The 19,811-nt window shown below is 48.6% G+C and overlaps 2 protein-coding genes across 5 annotated transcripts in view; one reads left to right on the forward strand and one right to left on the reverse strand.

The window, feature by feature from the left end:
* Window positions 1-646: 646 nt before the first annotated feature.
* OAZ2 (ornithine decarboxylase antizyme 2) lies at window positions 647-12,834 on the forward strand. Its single transcript, NM_001130486.2, is given in 5 exon segments — window positions 647-836; window positions 9,939-10,096; window positions 11,331-11,506; window positions 12,324-12,409; window positions 12,671-12,834. Coding segments are annotated over 5 exon segments (570 nt in total). The 5' UTR covers window positions 647-816; the 3' UTR covers window positions 12,802-12,834.
* Window positions 12,835-15,254: 2,420 nt separating this feature from the next.
* ZNF609 (zinc finger protein 609) overlaps window positions 15,255-19,811 on the reverse strand; it is a 208,179-nt gene continuing 203,622 nt past the window's right edge. For all 4 annotated transcript variants that reach the window (XM_023655464.2, XM_023655459.2, XM_070234694.1 and 1 more), the window contains one exon: window positions 15,255-19,680. The gene's annotated coding sequence lies outside the window, so the exon portion shown is untranslated. The remainder of the gene's footprint in view (window positions 19,681-19,811) is intronic.

Consider the following 19,811-nt stretch of genomic DNA (forward strand, 5'->3'; position numbering starts at 1 on the left):
AGTTGGTGATGGTACTTTCCATCACTGCTGTCAGGTGACTGTGATCCTGACCCACAGAGATTTGGCTTCAGATGACTACCAGCCAGGGTCAGACGGTGACCATTGACCTGAGCTATGTTTTCAGGGAGCAGAGTGTTGATCTCAGCTGACAGCTGAGGTTATTGATCTGCATTATGAACTGAGGCAGCTGAGCTCTGTAGGCCTGGGCTCAGTCTGGGAATGGAGCTAATATGTGTGTAGTCAGTCCTCCTAGATTTCTGATTTTGTTTTGTTTAATAAAATATCCTCCCAGGGCCTACAAACGACACTTCCCTGCTCGGCCCCTCGCAAACGAGGAGTAGAGGCGAGGACTAGGTTGGGTCAATGCTCAGAAAACACTAAAAAGCATCTTCCGGGCCTTGAAGCTACGACCACGACCGCATTCACCCTTCACAACTCCACAACGGTACCCCCAACCTACGCTCCCGACCTTGGCTACCGGCACCAAGTGCGCCTGCGCGGAGGCGGGGAGGCGGGGAGGTGCTTTGCCCTTTGTTGTGGGCCCCAGTTTCCCAGGACACCGCGCGGCGCTGGGGTGGGGCTATGCAGATGAGGCACTCGGGGGGCGGGGCGGTTGCGGCGGCGTCGGCGGCGGCCGGGGAGGGTCAGTTGGAGGCAGGCGCTCGCTGAGGCAGGAGGAGGGCTCTGGGCCCGCGGCCTGACAGGGACTTAGCCCGCAGAGATCGGCCCCGCGCGCGCGCGACCCCACACCCACCCACTCATCCACCTACCCACTCCCTGCGCCGCCTCCTCCCACCCTGAGCAGAGCCGCCGAGGATGATAAACACCCAGGACAGGTAACGGCCCGGCCCAGGCTCCCCGCCCCCACCCGCCCCTCATCTGCTCCAGAGGGCCTCCTCCCCCATAATCCAGCGGGTCCCCGCCCCCCCAACGGGGCCCCATCTGCCCCCCCACTGGGTCCCTTCTCCACTTCTGCCACCTCAGTCGGATCCCCAGCCCCGCAATGAGGCCTCCTTCCGTCCTTTAGCCCCCTCCCTCTAGCCCGGCCCATCCCCCTCATCCGGGCCTCCTTCTCCGGTAAAGCCCGCACAAACCCGGACCCAACCTTACAATCAAGTCCCCATTTCCATTCGGCCCCGCCGAACGGTGCCCCATTCCCCAAACTGGGCTTTCTTCCTCATCCAGACTCTCCAGATTGTTTCCCATCTTCCCCAAATCTTTCTTCCTCTCCCTTTGAGTCACTTAACCCAATCTTTTGAATTCCTTCCCTAATTCAAACTGCACCCTCTGACCGGACCCCTCTCTTCTCACTGCTCCCGCCCCCCAGTCGGACTCCATCCTTCAGTTCTCAACTGAACCCTTTACCCCCACCCATTACCCTCTGCCGCTCTCCTCAGCCCTAATAGTCTTTACAGCGATGCCCAGCCGTCCCCTTGGTCTCTCACTCCAGCTTCATCTTTTCCCATCCCTCCTCCCTTGACACCGCTTTCCCAGTTCGGCCCCATTTTCCCTGACTCCCACCCTCATTCCTTTTATTTCTCGAACACGTTGAACTTGACTTCCGTCCTCCATCCTATTCCCATAATGGGGTTACCCCCAATACTCTTCTAAACACTCCTACCCTTTAAACACTTTCTCTCAACTGGAACTCATCTTTACTCTTACTCCTCCCATCTTAACTGAACCCCATCTTTAGATCATTAGATCACAGAACTCAGCCCACCCTGCTTCTACCGAAGGCCTGCCCTCTTTCCCTGAACCTCCGGTGCCTTCAAATCAGACCCCATACTCTAAACGCTGGGCCTTTGCAAGTTTCCTCCCTCAAAACCAGACCCCAGCCTTCCCCTGTTAATTGGAGAGAAAGGGTGCACATCTTTCTGAAACTGAGCACCAGTGGTTTTATAAACTGGCATCACTATACTTCCCCCTGGCCAAACTAGGCAGAATTCAGCATTTCAGTTTTCCTCTCTTCACCTCTCCTCTTTTTTTTTCCAAGGCAGCCCTTGTCATCTATCCCTCCCTCAAACATATCCCATATTTCTGCCCCAAAATCTTCTTTGAAACTGTTTCATAATTTCCTGATTCCCCACAATTTTTCACCGCAGTTGTTTCTTATACATCAGAATGGCTTCCATTTGCAATTTGGGTCTAATTCTCTTCCTCATTTTTTCCGTAGACTTGTTGCTGCCCCCGCCAAAATGAGTCTGAAGCTCGTTAGTTCCCCACACCAGACACTTTGTCCCCAGATTTGGCCTTATGGTCTCTTCCCCTCACTGGGGCCTCATTGTTTTGCAAGTAGATTGATTCCCTGCAAATCCTCCTTAAATTGTGCCGTGGCCTATCCAAAACTAGGCTTTAGTTCCTCTTGCCAACATAGCCTTCCTTATTGCTTTTCTTCACATAGGGCTCTAACTACCACTTAAGGTTCCTCTCAAACTTGGGCTCCCTCCTCACCAAAATGGTCTCTAACTTGCCATTTCCCAGTCCTTTAGCAGCACCATCCTTAAATAATCCAGCTAGGTTTTCAGCTTTTCTTGTATCTCAGTGTTTCTCAACCCTGGCTGCACATTTGAAAAATCACTCCCTGTACCCTACCTTCAAAGATCTGCTGTAATTGGCCGAGGGTGAGGCCTGATTATTGGTATATGTTTTTAAAGTTCCCTGGGTAATTCTTTCTAATGTTCAGACAGGGTTGAGAAGCACTGCCTCCTCTTACACCCCAGCCCCCAGAAAGCCCCTCCCATCATATTCCTTTAGTGGGTGTCAGCCTTTTCTCTACTGAAAAAGGCTTTTTCTTAGGGATTTCTTAGTCTTTTTCTCCTAGGTACTATCCAGAAACATCCAAAATACCCACCACAGCCTCTTAAATTCTCCTACCTCGAGTCACACAGTTCTCAGCTATTAGCCATTTTCTTCCCTTAATTCTCAGATTCTTATGTCTCCCATACTCCCATTTCTTCCCTACATGCAGAGAGAAAATTCACTTCTCATTTCCTGTTGTGTTATGGTTCTATTTGATCCATTATCCCCACCTCCCAAGCCCTCTTTACCTACAGTCCCATTCTGTTGTTACAGTTTCCTTTTCCGAGACTCTCCATATCCATTTCCCTTTGCAGTCCCCTCTTTTATTCCATCTTCTCTAACCCACCCCCTCTGGAGCTGAGAAGGTGGAGGTGGATGTATACTTGGATGGTGCTGGATGCAAAAGGTGTTAATTGTGAAGAAGGCTGTGTGCTGAGGGTAGACAACAGGTATGAGAGAGGGCAGGATGAAGTACAGGGGTGGAGGGAAGCAGAGGAACCTACTGAACAACCCATGAAAGGGGTATGTGAGATGGATTTTCTTTCCTCTTCTTATATTTTTGTCTCCTCAGTGGGGTTTGGAAGGTGATGTGGTCTCAGCAGGCATTTTCTGAAGTCCTCCAGACTGAACTGGTCTGGGTGCCAATTCCTTTGCCTGCTGAGCCCTGAGAGTTGAGCACTTGGGACGAACACATAAGGATCTTCGCTGACTGAGGTTGAGAGACCTGAGTTCTAGTTCTGGCTAGCCAGTGTGCTTACATGTAAAAAGAGGAGGTTGGGTTCGCCTAACTTGAAGATTCCTTCCAGCTTCCTAAGTGGCAAAACAGGCTTGCTTGTCTCCAGGGCCCTTGCTTAGGGTGTTGGTAATTTGAGGGGTTTGGCTGTATGAAAGGCAGGTGGAGGGAGGAGCCAGCTGGCTTGCCAGGGCCTGGGCAGGAGCAAGGACTTGGATCAGGCTCCTCCACTTTGGCCTGGGGGTGGGGTGGTGTGTGCAAGGTGTCTGGTTTCTTTGAGTTATGGCAATCCTTTTTCCATAGCATGTTTCCCAGCCTCCTCTGGCCTGCCCCTAACTTTCTAAAAGGAATCCTGGTAAAGCCGTAACTAGGGATCTGGATAACAGCCGGATATTCTTCCCAGTCAGTGTTCTCGGTGTTTTGTATCCGCCGAGGGGGTAAGCTGGCTGGGAGTTTAGCTCCCATTGGGTGGGGGATGGGCTTTCCAGCTTCCCTGGCTCCAGTGAAATACTCAAGAGGTGGAGGCTTGGTTTCCTGGAAGAAATAGTTGCAGAGGAGCCGGCAGTATGTTTTGAAAACAAGGCTCTTCCTTTCCAATTTTGTTCTGATTAGTACCTCCAAAATGTCAAAATTCCTGATGGTAGGTGAGGGAAGGAGACACAAGTTCAAGCACTTTTATTATGGGTTTTGAACATGAGGTTTAAATCCCAGGAAATGAAGCTTCACAATCTTTCTCTCCCTGGATTTGTTGGGGGAGGAAGACAGTCTCTGTCTAGGGCTTCCTCCGTACCTTGTGACAGTACAGCATATGGAGAAGAGCTCACCCTGGCTTGATAGCCACATGATAATCAATTTGTGTCTTATGGGCTTTGAGGAGAAGCATTTGGTTCTACAGGTGGTTTTTCTGGGGCGTGGGCAGGACACAAGAGCACATAAGAGCTACCCTGAGCATCTTCACTGACTCGTTCCCTGAATAATGGAATTTCTGTCTCCCAAAGAATTTGGTTTTGGTTATTCCTTATTTAATGGCACTATGGCTTGTTGGGGGTGGGGTGGTAGGGAGAGCAAGTTTTCCTGTCATGTGCCTTCAAGGCCATCCCACAGAGAGAAAGAGACTCCTACTGTAGTCAGGAATCCCCCCAAACTGGAGGTATGCTTCAGAAGAAAGCAGTGTGGACTAATAATAGTAATTCTTCACTCTGCCAAGAAATCTAAATTTAGCCTCAGAACTGCTCAGAAATATAAAAAAGGGGACTGAGGAGTGGGGTAGAGGGATGTTACATATGTGCATTTCTAGAAAAAAAAAGTAATTTATCCCTTGTTGAAACAGTACGTGGTGTTGATTCAAGTTGGTGCCATGATTTGGAAGGCTATGAAGCCTCATTGAAAGCTGTAGACCAGAAATGGCCAAGTAGGTGAGAAAGAATTTTGTTACTTGGAGTGAACAAAACAGGTAGTTTCCTATTAGCAACAGAAGAATTAAAACGCTTTGTACAAGATAAAACCTTATGAAAATTTCCTAGGCCTTTGATACTGTATAAACAATGAGGTAATTCTACCCTGGGAAGAGAGGCTGGACCTGGGTGATGAGCTTACTAACTAGCTTGCGGTACTTAAAATGTATCTAACGTGTAAAATTAAGGTCTTATTGTAAAGCATGATTACCTAGCTATCCACCCACCTCTGGTAGCACCGGTGGTTTTGCCTACCTTTGGTGGAAGATGTACCAATATCAGCTGTGTAATAAGATGAGCAAACCTCAGAGGCACAGATATTCTAGCTGCCAAGCTAAGTGTGTTTCTTGTGGAGAATCAACCAAAACCCAGTTTTGCTTTCAGTCTGTGATTCAAAGTGGTGATGTCATTTTCTTTATAATGTTGCTTAGCAAGTAGACTCCCTTTGGCACACAGAACAGCCCTAGTGAAATGTCTTATGCCTGGTATCTGACCAGGGCCCCTTTCCTGGGGAAATTGGCAGCTGGAAATCAGCTATGGTCACAACTAGACTGGAGGTGGCCATCACCTCCCACCTTTCTTCCTGTTTCTTTTTAGTTAAGTGTGATGGCAGCCCTGGATTGGTCCCTATTGGCATAGGGATTAGTCATCAGAGACCATCCTAGTCTCAGTAAAAGCAGTTTATGTGAGGGAAGTTTATGAGAGAGTGTTGTTTGAGGCAGGGCCTGAGACAGGAATGGGTCAGAAGTTGAAAAAGGGGGGTGAGATAGAATGTTTGGGAATGTGGTTTTTATCTTTTCACTTGATACCACGAGGTAGGTTATACTAAGGGCCTCTGACCAGGTAATGGAAATCAGAAAGGGTGCAGACTTGAACAAGCTCAGGCCGCTGATTCAAATGAAACATGATCAAAAGTATATCAAGGGGAATATGAATTCAGGTATTTGTTAGATGTAGCTGAATGCAAGTTAGTCACACAATTACTTTTTTAAAATTTAAAAAAATTTTTCCTTTCTCCCCAAGGCCCCCAGTGCATAGTTGTATATTTTTAGTTGTAAGTCCTTCTAGTTGTGACATGTGGGATGCCGCCTCAGCCCGGCCTGATGAGCAATGCCATGTCCGCGCCCAGCCTTCCCACGAGCGAAACCCTGGGCCACTGGAGCAGAGCGTGCGAACTTAACCACTTGGCCACGGGGCCGGCCCCCACAGAATTACTTTTATATTAAATCTCTACCCTGTGTAGTAGGCTATACCCTGCTTTGAGCAAACTAAATATAAAAATCAGAACTGACAAAGTCAACTGGAAGTGATTGTTTAACAGGAGATCCTTTATCAAGAGATTTGATATTACTTCCTTTAAATAGTAAGATCCCTAGAGATTTAAAAATAAGATTTGAATTATAAAAATTTGATTTACCAGGAACATTCCCCAGCAATATATCTGCTGCATACACTGCCTCTCTGTAGCCAGTGTATGAAATTATAACCTGCTAAGGGCATTTCAGACAAGTTTTTCAGAATGCTTTAAGTGAGAGGCCGCAGGACGTGATATGTCAGTGGCACTCATACGTATCCTTAGGAGTGCTTCCAAGGGAATGTCTGATAACAACTGAGAAAATAAAAGGCACTAACAGATCAGCTCTAATCTCCCATCTCTCTTCCGAATTAACTTGGATACCTGACGCCCTCATTTCCAGCATGCTGTATTTTTTTCTTCTCCTCTAACAGCAGGACCAGCCTAGCTGGATGTTTGGGTTTAGTCTGATAGATTTGATTCTCCTTAATCAGCCTGATCTTTTCAGCTTCTAGACTGAGCTGCTTAAATCATCCTTTTGGTGGTAGAGATTAAACCATGCCTGCCCCCCAGTGGAGAGTGAGCAGGAAAGGAAAAAGCTGGGCATTGGAGCCAGTAGAAACACGACTGAACTGAATATGAAACCTAACCTGGTTTGGATCTTGTGATAGGAAGACTTGTGTTTAGAAGCCACTTTCTCTGTGTTTAAGTTTCCTCTAGTATTCACTGTTGATGTTGGTGGCATATTTTGACATAATACCATTTTGTACACTAAAGCCAACACAAGAAGAGAAAGCCATTTCTGGACATTTTCATGTCCCTTGATTTCTTTAACCACCACATGGATGTACCCATCTGCCTTCCCTTCTCACTTCAGAAATAACAATTAGCAATTTCTTTTTTTGAAAGAGAAGCAATTTTCCATTCAGAGCATGTAACTAAAAACAGATCCATTTTATGATAGACGATGAAGATAATTATGGATTGTGATCTACTATCTACTAAGCTTATGCCAAACCCCAGCTGTTTCTCTTAGAGAGCTGGAACTGGATTCCATGGTGGGGGCCTGAAACACTCTTCCACCCCCACTCACACACACACTTGCTTTTTCGTGCAGACTTTGGTGGACGGGGAGGAGGAAAGTAGTCTCAAGATCCCTGTATGCGAGAGTGGGGAAGTGAATGATTTGTTACCGTGAAATAGCCTTCTTGCATTTATTTGAAGAGGAACGAGATCAGGACACGAGCAATATCAGGAGCTCATAGATTAGTGCTGGACACAGGGCAGGCTCTAGGGATTATTTCTGGGAAGACAAAGGGGATTCTGAATCTAAAAAAAGGAAACCTACCTCATTCTGATCTTTTCGATGGGTTGGCCCCATTGTTTCTGCCATTTCCAAGTAAAAATTAGCTCGGAATCAAGATAATGGTTGAAATGCAGGTCAGGGGTTGAATGTAGTTCTCCCATCTAAAGACTGTTGAGGAATCATTTCTCTGTAAGTAGGAGTCTGAAGTTTAAGTGAGTTAGCACCATAATTCTAGAACTGCAGGGGCCTTGGTGATTTGGTTGTTTTGTGAACCCATGCACTTCTCCTGGTATACAAAGCTACATCTCATCTATTTAGCCTAGAGGAGGTTTGCTCAGTTTTCTCCAGTGCCGCAGCCTTCCTGGTGCTCCAGCAGGAACCTCAACAGAGACCTGAAGTGGTCTCTAGGAAACAGGAAGGGAATCAGGTCATGTGGGGCATATGTGTGCCTTTGCTTGGGGAAGCCTCCACCCTTGTCATTTTTTTCTGGCCTGGACACTCTATTCTATTCCTTAACACATTGGAAGGGATCATTCCCCGCCGCCCCAGGAAATCAGTCTCATCCTTGAAAACAGTAGCGTAGTCCTCTGTCATGCCCCTTCTGCTAGTAGCTGTTGGTAAGGCCAAAAGTAGGCAGGCTGAGGATGCCCTGAGGCTTTCCAGAGGAGGCAGGAGGCAGGAGGCAGGAGGCGGCCTATGTGGTTATCACTCTCAGGCGCTGATGCTGCTCCAGGCCCACTGACACTGCCCTGGGAACTCCCATCTCCCAGTGAAATTTCCGTGTGTAATTTCAGGCCCCTAGTTGAAATCCTTGAGAGAAAGAGGAGCCGAGCTAGAGCAGTGATGGGTTTGGACTTCCTGTCTCAGCTGGAATGCTCATACAGGTTTCAGTACTCAGAGTTTTAGTGGGCTGCCCATTTGGTTATTGTACCATTGCCATGTTAGGTGTGAGTTCTGTTCTGTCACTCTGAACCTAAGTGAAGAACTCAAATCTGGCATGCCATGTCATATAAAGCAAAGGACAGTGTGAAGAATGGTGCCTCACGTTATTTTACAACTAGTTTTCAAGAAAAAAAGCCTTGATTTCTAGCATTTACTGATTTCTGTGGTGTAAATACTACCCCCTGGCTGATTCAAGCTACCAACATGACATCACTAAACACACAGTGGGGAAGAATGCACAGTTGTAGGAGCTGGCTCCAGCACATCAGTCCAACAGCCTCCCAAGTTATCCATTGCATTCCAGCTGCCCTGAGGCTGGCGTGTTGGGGCTGTAGGACAAGCCTATTGCTGAGTCATTGTGTACATGCACAGACAATTTACCTCTTTCCTCGTTTCACTTGCCCTCAGCCGGTGGAGTGAACTACATCTCAGCCTAGGGAGCCACTAAATTGGATTCAGAGAAGGCAGTGGAACAGGTTTGTTGGGTCCACCTAAAAATCATGGTGGCACTAAGGGCACACACCTGGAGGTGACAGGGAGCTGCTTTAGGAGCCTTTCATCCTCTGTAATTCATCTGATTATTGCCTTCCTTACTCAGGTCCCAGCATGTATAGCTCCTTCCAGCAAAGCCCCAACCTCCCTCCACCCCCCGCCAGTGCACATGCACCTGAGTGTCCATTCTGACCACAGCAGTATTACCTAAACTCCCATGCCTAGATCATATTCTAGCAAAGGGCAAGGAGGCCCAGCATTTGGTGGCACACCATGGACAAACTCTGACACCATAATACTCTACTATAGTGCACCTCCTTTCTGGCAGCTAAATCCCTGGATTTAATTCAGTTCTTGACTCTAGAGGGATCTGGGTGATTTCTTGTCCAGTTCCTTTGTTGATCAGGGAGAAGGCCATCATTGGAAAAGTTATCTTGGGAGTTTCTTAGGGACTCAGTATCCAGCCCACATGACTTCCTGAGGCCCATATGCCTGTCCAGCATGAAATGATTGTGTAGGCTTTGCAATTCTGCCACATTGGTATTGAGGCACTGTTGGGGTAAAGGTGTTGGTGGGGGTACAGGGCTCCAGGCCAAGCAGGCAGGCCAGGATCTGGTTCCTCCCATGGTCTGCCAGCACTACAGAGATATGTTTGATGTTTGACAGGTGCTCCTTTGGTCAGACATGTCCACCTGGAATCCCTTGGCCCTTCTGGGACTCCCTATGCGTCTGTAGGATGGTGGGTTCCTGCCCTTTAAGAGAACAGTAGTTCTGAAAGCTGAAGCTGAAAGGACTGGGGCAGTGTTGGAGCCTTAGAGCATTTGTTAGGGAGAGCCAGGGCAGGGGTTGGGGTGGATGTGGAGTTCAGTCTTCAAGTCTTGGTGTTTACTGTCTCACCTTCTCTGTTTCTTGCAGTAGTATTTTGCCTTTGAGTAACTGTCCCCAGCTCCAGTGCTGCAGGCACATTGTTCCAGGGCCTCTGTGGTGCTCCTGATGCCCCTCACCCACTGTCGAAGATCCCCGGTGGGCGAGGGGGCGGCAGGGATCCTTCTCTCTCAGCTCTAATATATAAGGTAAGGAGGACTCTGGGGTGGAAGGCTTGGAGCAGTGTGTTCTCACACTGCACTGAACTGCTGTTGAAGGGCAGTAATCACTTTCTTTAGTTTTCTCTTAGGCCAGGCCAGTAGGGGGATTGGGAAGGACTCTTTCAACTCGGGCTGCTCTGTGGCTTTTGGAGAGAACTAGAAGGAAGTTATCAGCACCAAGCAAACACTCTGCCATCTTCGCACTTTAGGGTCCTGAGTGGGAGGGAGGATGGTGAATGGGAGGGGTGCGAGAGCTCTTTCTGGTGCTGCTCCTCAGTTTCTCTTGAGAAATACCAAGGGCCAGGAGGAGCAGTTTTCCCATTGTCCTTGACCCTTGGGCATTCTGATTTCTCTCCCTTACCAGCTTGATGGAGGTGGGGCAGGGTCATGTGGAGGTGAGTGGTAAGCAGACAGGGGCCTTGCATCTCAGTCACCTGTCACACTGGCAGCATAAGGCACAATCCAGGAACTGTAGAGAACCCTGGGAATCTACGCGGAGAGTGATCTGGGCCGGGGTGGGCAACCAGCCCTTTGCTGCCTTTTAATCTCTGTGATTGAGGCCCAGAAGATGGTTTAGCTTCTCCCTAAGACTGGCCTTGATGGGTAGCAGGGTGGCTGAGTTCTGGTCTCTTGAGATTGTGCCCAAGGGAGACAACATGGACCCTGCAGTCTCCCTGGAAGCCAGCTTTGGTTGATCTGGGCACACACATCCTCATTTGTTTCTAAAGTTTCCTTTTCAGAGAGGGAAGGGAAGGAGTGTGGTGTTGGGGGGAAAAGGATGGGCTTGTGAGTCAGGGAGATCTTGTTTGAATCTCAACTCTGCTGTTTACTAGCTGTGGAACCTTGGGTCAGTTGCTTAATTGTTCTGGGCCCCTAGTATGTCGGATTTAAAATTGGAGATATTAATGCCTACCGCAAGTGCTTGTTTTGATGATTGAAAAATGGGAAAGCATCTTGCACAGTATGTGGCACTTAGTGGACACTTGGTAAATATTTCCCTTCCCATCATGCTGGATTTTAGCCGACATCAACTGGTCTTAGTGCCCGAGGAGTAGTGATGGCTCCATTTAGCCTGCATGCAGTTCTACATTTTTAGCATGCCCTCTATCCTGTGCTACCCTGAGATTGGCCCAAGGGGACTCCCAGCACCACCTAGGTTAGGGAGCCTATGACATGGCCAGAAGCAGAAGTGACCTGGTCCTCTGATGTGATCTCCTCCCAGGACGAGAAGCTCACTGTGACCCAGGACCTCCCTGTGAACGATGGAAAACCTCACATCGTCCACTTCCAGTATGAGGTCACCGAGGTGAAGGTCTCTTCCTGGGATGCAGTCCTGTCCAGCCAGAGCCTGTTTATAGAAATCCCAGATGGATTATTAGCTGATGGGAGCAAAGAAGGGTAAGGAGCAAGTGCTGGGGAAGGGGAAGGAGTAAACGGGGAAGGAGGTCCCATTCCACAGAAGGGCATAGGCTTACTGGGGCTAACAGATGAGTAGGGAGTCTGCCTTTTCCCCTAGCTCTAGACTTCCCAAGTAGATACCATTTTGTAACCTGTTATTTTTAGCCAGTAAAACAGGCCTGCTCCAGGTTATAATTAAAGCAGATCATTATCACATTAACCAAATCCCTGTCATTTAATGGCCCCATGGTTCACTCTTCTCAGCAGACGTTAAATCCCGCTTGAGCCGCCATACAGTGCTGCTGTTCAGAAGGCCAGGAAGCTCAGAGATACAGTGGGATTTCACTGGATTGGGCAAGGCCCTCCAAGCAGCCAGGTTTGGAGGAAACAGTCCTGAGGACGGAGTTCTCTTGAGTGGCCCCAGCCTCGTGAGGAAATCCTTTTAGGCAGAGTTAGGGCCCAGAGTCCCTCTCAGTGGCAGGTTCTCATTATCAAACTTGACAACTTTGGAAGATCCCTGAAAAACTAGTTCTCTTCCTAGGCCCCATACTGTCGTGTGAACTGCATTAAGTTGGTTAGTGTTAACTTCAGATGAAGAACCCCTATTCCAGGAAGAGATAATTCAATAACATTTTTCTTTGGAATTGTGGCTTTTTTCCTCCTAAACTCAGGGCTCCTGGTGTCTTGAAGAACTGTCTCCCTGGAGCTTCCCTATTTATAATGCTGGCTGTAAGCCTCAGAAAAGCCCTTTTTTGGGGTGGGTGGGAAGTCTAGAGAAATGGTGGTGGGCCTGAGTGCTTTTCTTTGTTTCTTGCAGATTGTTAGCACTGCTAGAGTTTGCTGAAGAGAAGATGAAAGTGAACTATGTCTTCATCTGCTTCAGGAAGGGGCGGGAAGACAGAGGTGAGGAGTCAAAGCAGCCTGAAGCCTACTGCCCAGACGATGGGAGACTGGGGAGGGGAGAAGGGGGCTCCTAGGCAGTGGGGGTGGGGCTCTTGAGCTTGCCATACAAACCCTGGGAATTCATGGGGGTGGGAGTGCCCAAAGGTCCTTTAGTAAAGGCCTAGTGCTTAGTTATTCCATCTTTGTTTCGGGTTTTCCCTCCATTTGAGCCTACCCTTGTGTTTCTTATCAGAATCCTTTTTATACTCTTATCTTCCTCAGCTCCACTCCTGAAGACCTTCAGCTTCTTGGGCTTTGAGATTGTGCGTCCAGGCCATCCCTGTGTCCCCTCTCGGCCAGATGTGATGTTCATGGTTTACTCCCTGGACCAGAACTTGTCCGATGAGGACTAACGGTCATAAAGGATGCTTTGCCCAAGAGCCACAGTGGGGGAAGAGGGGAAGTTAGGCAGCCCTGGGACAGAGGAGGGGGCTCCTTGCTGTCTAGAAAAGGACGCTGAGGGGCTCAGGGTGAAGGTTGCCTATTGTGTTCTTGGAGTTGACTCGTTGAAATTGTTTTCCATAAAGAACAGTATAAACATATTATTCACATGTAATCACCAATAGTAAATGAAGATGTTTATGAACTGGCATTAGAAGCTTTTTAAACTGCGCTGTGTGATGTGCTCTATCTAGCCTAGGGGAGGACATTGCCTAGATGGGGAGGGACTGTCTGGGTCCAGGGGCGAGGCCTGGAGGGCTGTTGGGCAGCACTGTCAGGCTCAGGTTCCCCTGCTGTTGGGCTTTTTTTTTCGGTTTTTAAGACTTGTGTATTTTCTTTCCTTGCTTCCTGTCACCCCCCCAAGGGTTTCTGAGTATAGGCTTTTCAGCCCCGGGGCAGTGTCCTTGAAGTGTTTTTTTGACACTCCACCGGGGCTTCTCTGTGTGCATTATGTGTCTGGCCTGGTGAAAGCAGGTCTGACCCCTCCTTCTTTAGAGCTTAATGTTATTCTGGCATTTGGTTAAGCTGGCTTAATCTGTTTAATGTTATCAGTGCATTTTAAATAGGGGCACTAAAGTTCACTCCCACCACCAGGGCTTTTTTTGGGGTGCCTGGGCCTTAAAAATAAGTAGCCAACTCCAATTCTCAAATCAAAGCCAGAAGTTCTTGCTCCTGGTTGCAGGCCCAGGCCACAAGGTGTCTCCTTCCTAGGGTCGCAAAGAACAGAGCAAGAAAAATAGCAACTCAGGGCCTGGGAGTTGTGGGGGAATCTGTTGCCTGGCTGAGTATAGTGCTAACTGCCCCCCTCCCTCTCTAACAGGTTCTGAGTAGGGCCTGAGACCCTGTTCCACAGGGCTTAGGGGTGGGACCGGGGGGTGTAGAAGTGGCCTGCCCTTTTCTGTTTTCACTGAACAGCTTGTTCTAAGGGGGGGAGGAAGAGGGAGAGATCTAGATTGGGTGAGGGGGGTGGGAGTGTCAGGGAGGCAAATGTGTTGTGTTATTGTGTCAATAAACTGATTTAAAGTTGTGGTGGTTCTGCTCTTTATTCCTGTAACAGGATCAGCTTCCTACCACCACAAGTCTATAGCTTAACCTAGTAGGGGTGTGAAACATGGTTCTTAGGAAAAAAGCTGCAGTGCATCAGGACAGATCAACTGGCTGAGGTCTCTGGGGCCACATTACATTGCAACATGTGGGGTTGCTAGCTGTCTGGGAGACACTGCCAGAGCCCCATAGAGAGACAGGTCTGTACACATCAGCTTCATCCAGAATAAAGGCTATATTCAGGATTCAAGCCGTTCTTAGTTCTTCCTTTCATATAGAAGGCTGGGTCCTGAAACTGGGTTTTGGCTTTCACATGGAGCTGCCTGACATTCCCGTTCCTGGAGGCGTCTGAAGGAGGTAGCACACACCTTCCCTAGGAAGACAGTCTTCTCCGTTTGGAGCCCAGTGCCCTCAGGTATGGCTGCTGTTCCCCTGTGCCACCAGTCTGATGAATAAGCTCTCAGTGGCACTAGAGGGGGCTAGAATCTTACGTTCTTTTTTAATTTCTCACAAGCTTACTAGCATTTTTTTCCCTTTTGCTTCTGTTTTCCCAAGTAAAGTGCTGGGCATGTTCTTCCACCTCCCACAGCCTTGGAACTATCTACTGTTAAGCTGTGGCAGTCCTTTGTTTCTCTGGGTCTTTGGCCCATTTTTACATTGTCCTGTATGGAGCTTAGTTGTGTTTTCATGCTGAGCCAACTTGTTACCCTTGGACTTTACCTGGTATTCATTAGAAGATGTAAACTCCGCTCTTCCACCCCTCACAGTACTAGGAGAAGGTCTGAGCCTAGAGATACTCAATTGAAATAACGGCTTGAAGATGTCCTCCACTGAGCAGATAACCCATAGAGGCAGCATAAAGGCAGTGACTGAAAAATGGTCACTATAGTGAGAGATTTGCCACCGAGATCCATGTGGATGCTGACAATGGCCAAGTTAATGTAGGCAGTTTAGGATTCAGATGTTAAACTCAAACCCAAAGAATATACAAGACAAGGGTAAAGAACCAAGATAAAACTCAGTCCTTTAATTGTCCTCAAAGCTGGCGGAGTGGACAGGAAACACACCTGAGATTCTGCTGCCATCTGCTGGTGGGTCCTCTTTAATACAGTCGGAGTTAGAAGGACTAAATTGGAAACCCAGGTACAGTTAAGATTTCCCTTGCAAAAAGAAAAACTTTTGCTAGATAAGACCACTGACAGAAAAGAAACATGGTACCCAAAAGTTGCATTCCAATTAAAAAAGCAACTTAGAAGGTGGACTATTTTGAGGGGTGGTGGATGGGACAAGGGAGATATGTGAAAGGCAAACTAAGTCTAAATTTAAGAACAGGGACGTTAAAAACTTTATTCAATAAATACAACAAATAATTTAAAAATATACTTCAATTCCAAAGCCAATTAAGAAAAAGAAGTAGCAAGAAGGTGGGGGGAAAAGGGAGAGGAGGAAATCAGAGGAAAAGGAGAACGTTCAAGAGGCCAAACAATGGTTTGGTTGGGCTGTGTTTCAGAATGTACCACCCTTTGAAATTCTGATCAAATGCTCTTGACCCATAAAGCCTTAGCCCTTGTTCTGAGGGGGCAAGCCATAGGAGTCTACTAGCCAGGAATGATTCTCTGGGCTCTGGAATATGGGGGGGAGTGTTAGGGGGTAGTTTCCCAGTCATTGCTAAAAACCATCTGTTCTAACTCCCTAGGCAGGTTTAAGTAGTGCAAATTCTTAGGCAGAGAGCTCCCATCTGCATAGTTTCATAGGTGTGTCCAAAGCCAGGGCCTCCAGGAGACAGGCCCCAGAGTACCCAGGGGTCCAAAGCCACTTTGGTGAACAGGATCTAAGGGGGAAGATAGGAGAGGCCAGGGCACAGGATAAAGCTCCTGGATAAGCCGCTTAGTGGCCAAGCTGGAAAACACTGCTGGGCAGGAAAGGGCTGCAGGGCAGTTAGTCTGGACATTGGATTCAACAGCTTGCCATCAGCCAAGGAAAGTGGAGCTGAGGATGCATATGGAGCAGGCCCAGGAAGATCAGGAAGCTGAGGGAGAACGGAAAAGTGGAGAGGAAGGAGGAGGCAGCTCAGCAGCAAACTCCAGGAGAAATAACCAGCAGCCCTCACAGATTTGTGATTGTCTCTTAAAAAGATTTATTTTCTCTTCTTGCCTGAATGTACAAAGGCAAAAAGAGTACAGTTTGTATATATATATATTTATATATATATATAAAAAAACAAGGAACTTGGTAATGTACATTTTACAGAAGGGAAGAATTAGGAAGACTGAAATTAAATCCAAATCCAACAGAGCAACGCCAATGGAACAAAAGCTATGAACAGCAACACTGCCCCTCCAGCCCGGGCCTCCAGCTCGCCCCAACCTGCTCCCAATGGGGGGCTGAGCACCAAGGCAAGCGGGTGGGCTGGGGCAGGAGGGGCTGGGGATGGGGCCTGGGAGGGGCTCAATCCCAGGAGGGGCCCATGGCAGAGGATCAGCAGAAAGCTTCCTGGGATGCCCTAGTAATAAAACAAATGACAAAGGCCCAGAATCATGGGGCCAACTAGCTGCCCAGTTGAATCTTGGGGGCATCAGAGTAGACACTGAGATGGTGATAGGGTATATGGGATAATAAGTGATATGGGTGACCTCAAAGCCTGTATAACAATAACTCTCTAGCCCTTCTGCAGTCTTACCCTCCCACCTCATCTTGGAGCCGGGAGAGAAGAGATTCAAGAATCACCATTTCATTTCATGGAGTGCCCTCTTAACCCTTCTGCATGTGGTCCTTTGACCTTGAGATGTGTGGAGAGGGTGAGGTAAGAGAAAGAAATTTCATACACGTACACATACATGTACAGGCAGGGAAAGGGGATGAAGGGAACTGGCACACCTTAAATAAGGAAGAAGCAGATGTAAATCCTAAAGATCAGCTCTCCAAGGCTTGGCTATCCTACCTGGGGATGAGGCTCTTTCCCTCTAGCTTGTCTCTGGGGAGCCCCAATGAACAATGTCTATGTAGAGGCTTGGGGTGGCTCAGAGAGAGTCTTGGTCTGGTGGTCTGAGCCCCTAGCAGCAGACTTTTCCAGCCTTTGCTTCGGGGTGGGGCGGGGGTGTGGGAATCCTTGCTGAATGTCTCATCCTTTGGACCAGGTCATGCGTGCCACAGGTACCCCCAACTGTGTTTCCTCCCCACATAGAGAGGCTGGAAGTGGACAGCAAATCTTTCACTCAGCACTCATCAAGGATTTCTATTTCTTCAGTTGCTGCTGCCGCTGCTTCGTGTTATTTCAGGGAGGGAAGATTGGACCCAGCAAGGATTGGGGACCAGGAGGATCAGGGATCAGGAAAAGGCAGGCCATCCTGCCACTGTTGCTTTCACCTGCTCCTTTGGGCAGCTCAGCTCCTACTCTTCAAGGGAGACTGGATATAAGGATCAAAGAGCCAAATGCTTTTTAAGGAAAAGAAACAAAGAAAGAGCTGTTCCCATCTGCAGAACCCAAGGCTGCCCTGCTAATGCAGAAATTCCTCTTCTCTGTGTTACAGAACAAAGCAGAAAGGGCAGGAATGCCAGGCCATGCCTACCCAATGGGAAAGAAAATTACTCCAAACAGTTTCTTTACAATATGTACAGAGCACGCTATAAGCCAGTGCCACAGATACAAAACACACAACAATATTTAAAAACAAACAGGAACAGAGATGGGCCCTTGGCTCTACCTGACAGGAGCCTGGGAGGGCATAATCAGACTGAAATTCAGAGTCATCCTCTTGGTGGGGTGATTCAGGTTAGGTGGGGTGAAGGTATCCACACCATCTACTTCCATGGATGAAAGGGAAGTCACTGCTCAGAACACTGCCCACTGGGGCAGGAGGGGGCAGAGGGCATGATGGGGGAAAGGGATGCTCCTTGGGTGCCTGTTAAGAGGTCTAAAACAGTGGGGGTTTTTTTGGGAGGCCTCAGAACCCAACTTGAACCAAAACAAGGACATGAAAACCTAGAGGAAAGGTCTATAGGTCAGAGGGGCTGCTCTTGGGCAAATGATCCTAAGCCTATCTGGAGGAAGGCTCCAGGGATCTTGGGAAGCAGTCTAGCTGGGCATTGTGCTTACTGTCCTCCACCTCCAGGCCCCAAACTGAGTCAGAGCCAAGCCCATGCTCTCTACTGGTCACTTTTGGCACTCTGGTCACAAATACCCCTCTCTAGCCTAGGGTGGTGTCTGTCAGTCTTTATCTCTCTCTCAATCCAGAAGGTCAAGGAAAGATAGGAGAGGAGGAGAACAAAGAGATGACACCTCAAAATCAAAGTAAGAGCTAAAGCTCCCCACACCTTGGGGAAGAAGTGACTCCAATGAAGTTACCAAATCATCATTACTCTCCCAGTACAAAGAGCATAAAGCCCGGACTGGGAGACAGCATTTCTAATGAGAGCAGAGAAATGTCTGCTGTCGCAAAGCACAGCTCCACTGAGTACACTCTGTGGCTCTGAGGACTAATGGCTTGGATGTGTTATCCCAGGGTCTAAGGAACACAACCTCCCATGGTCAATGGCCCCTAAAACAAAAACGTGTATTACAAACAAACACGCTTATATTGGCACACACGGGGTTATAGATTGAGCTATATAAAATCATGTACTCGTATACAGAGGAATTGGGCTGTGTATATTTGTGGCCCTATATGAGGAGGATATTCAGATGGCTGAATGGATAGGACATCTCTAAGAACTGCTGGGTGCTCCCAGGGTCTGCCTTCTGGGCCTTGCCCTAAGGTGACCTGGCAGACTCCAAAACTCCCCATGCTAGGGGGAATACTGTTTTACCTGCCTGAGTCTTAAGAGCCAAGCAGTGGAAAAGATGAAGAGAGATCAGCATGGGGATCCCCCTGGGAAAGGCACCAAGGGGTTAGGATGGAAGAGAGAAAAGGTCAAGGGGTTGGGGGCTAAGAAGCAGCAGGACTGAGTGGGGAAGCAGGTTCTCTTTCACAGACTCCATTCATGCTCCAGCTCCAGCTTACTCCCAGTATCCCTGGGGAGCCCTGTGCTGGTGTTGGGACCCCTGGCCCTCTGCCTGACAGGCAGCCCAAGGCCATGTTAGGGCAAATGCCTTGGTCTTCCTTTCCAGGATAGGCTCTGAGCATTTATATGTGCTCACGTGAGAGGGGAGAAGTCTTCATATTTGAAGACCTTGTTTTCACAATTACAGAGAAAACAGCCCCCAATTTCTTTCCTGAGATTCCGATTCCTCCACTTGCTGCCAGTTCCCAGGGCCCAAACCGCTGGGGAGATGCAGAATCTGGTGATGGCGGTTATGATGGTGAGAGGGGTATGGCTGCTGTGCTATCTTCAGACCTTACCCGGTGCTTGGGGAGGTCCCTCCCCGGGAGGGGCGGGGGTGTGTGGTACTGCTCCAGCAGCTGACCAGGGGCTTGGAGAACAGGGCAAGGACTTCTCTGGGCTGAGGCCATGTTCCCCTGGTTGCTCCCCGTGCCTTCATCTCCACAGAGGCCACAACAGTCACTGTGGCCGAGAGAATAAATATTTTTGCTAAGTACCAGCTCTCCAGCTCCTGAGGAAGAGGGAAGGTTGGGGAGTCCGGGGATCTGGTGGAGGTGAGACAGCCAAGCGTCTGCCTTCAGTCGTGATGGGAACGGCAAACAGGATGATCAACACCATTTAACTGATGTCTAAATGGCGCCTCCAGCACCTCCTTGGGTGAGCCAGTCCGGGCCCATGAAGCTGACTTTATCCGGGCACTTGGTGTTCTGCAAGGGAAACATGGACAAATGACCAGGCACTCAGCTGGATGGCAAAACAACCACAAGGTGGCGCTCCCAGAAAACAAACTGCAGGGCTGGTTGGTACTGTTCCCTAGGGGACATATGTGTTCCACAGC

The sequence above is a fragment of the Equus caballus genome, chromosome 1, assembly GCF_041296265.1.
Source record: "Equus caballus isolate H_3958 breed thoroughbred chromosome 1, TB-T2T, whole genome shotgun sequence".
NCBI classification, from domain to species: Eukaryota; Metazoa; Chordata; class Mammalia; order Perissodactyla; family Equidae; genus Equus; species Equus caballus.